Source organism: Salvelinus sp. IW2-2015, linkage group LG18 (assembly GCF_002910315.2).
Source record: "Salvelinus sp. IW2-2015 linkage group LG18, ASM291031v2, whole genome shotgun sequence".
Taxonomy (NCBI): domain Eukaryota; kingdom Metazoa; phylum Chordata; class Actinopteri; order Salmoniformes; family Salmonidae; genus Salvelinus; species Salvelinus sp. IW2-2015.
Genome location: NC_036858.1, coordinates 1,415,468 through 1,417,839, shown reverse-complemented (window position 1 = coordinate 1,417,839; position 2,372 = coordinate 1,415,468). Strand labels below are relative to the sequence as shown.

Below are 2,372 nucleotides of genomic sequence, written 5' to 3'. Positions count from 1 at the left end.
TTCACACGATGACTGTCTGGTCCTTCAGGTGACGCAGATGACGGATGTCTTGGTACGTCACATAGGCAAACGTGGACCAGGAGGGTTAAAGAAAACTAAAACACTGTGTTTGGACAAAACAACACACATATTGACCAGCTTTGAGCACCTAAGTGACACTAGTTATAACGGCTTCATAGACCTAGAGAGACAGCCTTGGCTCCTCTTGTTTTTCCCCTATTATAACAGTGTGGTTAAAGTGTGTGTGTATAATAAGGATATTGTGGCTGTGCGAGGCCTCTGTCATCTGTTGGACGTCCAGGGTACAGCTCTGGATCAGCTCGTCCAGTCTCCTCTCCTCCTGACCCAGGTCAGACAGCTCACTGCTCAGACTCTGGCTGCTGGTCAACGTACCCCCATCCTCCGACAGTTACAGCCCCTGGGAGAGAGAGCGAGAGAGAGAGGGGAGGTTTAACACAGGACACAAGCCTGAAAACTATTGTCATTACCTCATACAGTTAGATCAAGTCAGTGATGATGTCTAGTTAGTGATTGCCCTTATAAAGGTATTGTGTGTAACAGTGATAACACCAAGTAAAACTGAAATGATAACTTAAAAACACAAAATATAAATATCCATTAACAAACTTCTTATAGCTTAGACTAATTTCCACTTCCTGAACACATACTACTTAAATAAAAAAACATAGCATTTTCTTAGTAAAACGCAAAAGTATAAATGAAATAAATACAGTCCGAATCAAATGGGTTCTTGTGAGACACTTACATCCACTGTATGTTATTCTTAGMCTTCTTCTTGATCAGGTGCACCCCCTCCAGCACGTTGGTGATGTCATAGAGGCGTCTCTTCTGTACCTTGAGAACCTCTGCAGCCTGATTGAGGTCGATGACGCCGTCAGACGACTGGCCCAGCAGCTCAACAAACTTCTTCGTTAGCAGGCCCAACGACGTGTCGTAACGCGTCTTCTCTGCCGGTGACTTTGGAGCTATACAGTAAGACGGACGGGAGAGAGATATTCAGTTTAGTATTATGTTCAAAGTTGGAATGGGAGAGAGTGTTTGATTAAAAATGACATAACGTTACAAGTTACAGTATGTTCTCACTGCAGTGAGCAACTAAGCATCCTTACAGAGGGAGGGGATTGTATTAAAGCCCCGGGTCACCGTTGATTACATTCGTTTTTGGAACCGGGCTGCTTCCCAGGCGTCCGGTCTGGTGCGCCCTTTTGGTCAACGGCAAAGTCGGCCCAAAAAACGTATTTTTTTATATTTTTATTCTTAAAGAGTGTGGAGTAATGAGCAGGATTATGTGTTTTCACATACAAAAGTGATTTCTTTAGATAAAAGGGCTTCATCTGCCTTCCCACTTAAAAAAATAGGTTTACATTTTCAAACAAATTAAGGAAAATAGATGTATGTTTCTGAAGGATGCATTATGCTGCCTTATTGACAACGTGCCCGAGCAGCGCAGACTACTGTTCGATTACAGAAGGGCGCTCCTCCATCCCCGCTTTTACCCATTCACATCATGGGCCATAGCTTAGTACACTTAGTCCAACTTCCTCATTGATCGTGTTTAGCAGGGGTGCCCAACCATCCTCCTGGACAGGTACATTCCTGCACGATTTCACCCCGACCCAAATCAAGCACACCGGACTACCGATTAGCTGCTCAACAGAAACCGATTAGTGGAATCAGGCGTTAGTAAAGATTTGGACCATTGAGCAAAACCTTGCATCCCCAGTAGCTCTCCAGGAGGGCCACTTTATAGGTATGATGGGCTTTATAACACAGTCACAGAACCCTCACTTGAACCATCTGCTCTGCCTCAGTCTTACTTTTGGGGCTCTTGAGCCCTGGCCCGAAGGCTCCTCCAGCCTTTCCCCTGGGGGTCCTGGCTCCTTCGATTGGGTACTGGTGGTCCGACTCATCCAACGCCAACCTCCGCTTGGCCTGCAGAAGGTAAACACCGCAGTCAGATTACCTCCCACAAAACAGACAAAAGATGTTCTTGAGTATCGTTCCGACATAACGGTGTGATAGGCTTTATAAACTCAAACCTGGTCTGTAGAATAGTTTCTACATAGGCCTACACCTTGAAATGTGTAACAGTGATAACACCAAGTAAAACTGAAATGATAACTTAAAAACACAAAAATAAAATATCCATTAACAAACTTCTTATAGCTTAGACTAATTTCCACTTCCTGACACATACTACTTAAATAAAAAAACATAGCATTTTCTTAGTAAAACGCAAAAGTATAAATGAAATAAATACAGTCCGAATCAAATGGGTTCTTGTGAGACACTTACATCCACTGTATGTTATTCTTAGCCTTCTTCTTGATCAGGTGCACCCCCTCCAGCAC

General features: G+C 43.7%; 1 protein-coding gene across 1 annotated transcript in view; it reads right to left on the bottom strand.

Annotated features, from left to right (window-relative positions):
• LOC111977498 (transcription factor E2F3) overlaps positions 1 to 2,372 on the bottom strand; it is a 17,191-nt gene that overhangs the window by 7,044 nt on the left and 7,775 nt on the right. The window contains exons 3-5 of the mRNA XM_070448211.1: positions 767 to 986; positions 261 to 407; positions 14 to 71 (exon numbers count right to left, since the gene is read on the bottom strand). Of these exons, the coding sequence (XP_070304312.1) occupies positions 14 to 71; positions 261 to 407; positions 767 to 986 (425 nt within the window). The remainder of the gene's footprint in view (positions 1 to 13; positions 72 to 260; positions 408 to 766; positions 987 to 2,372) is intronic.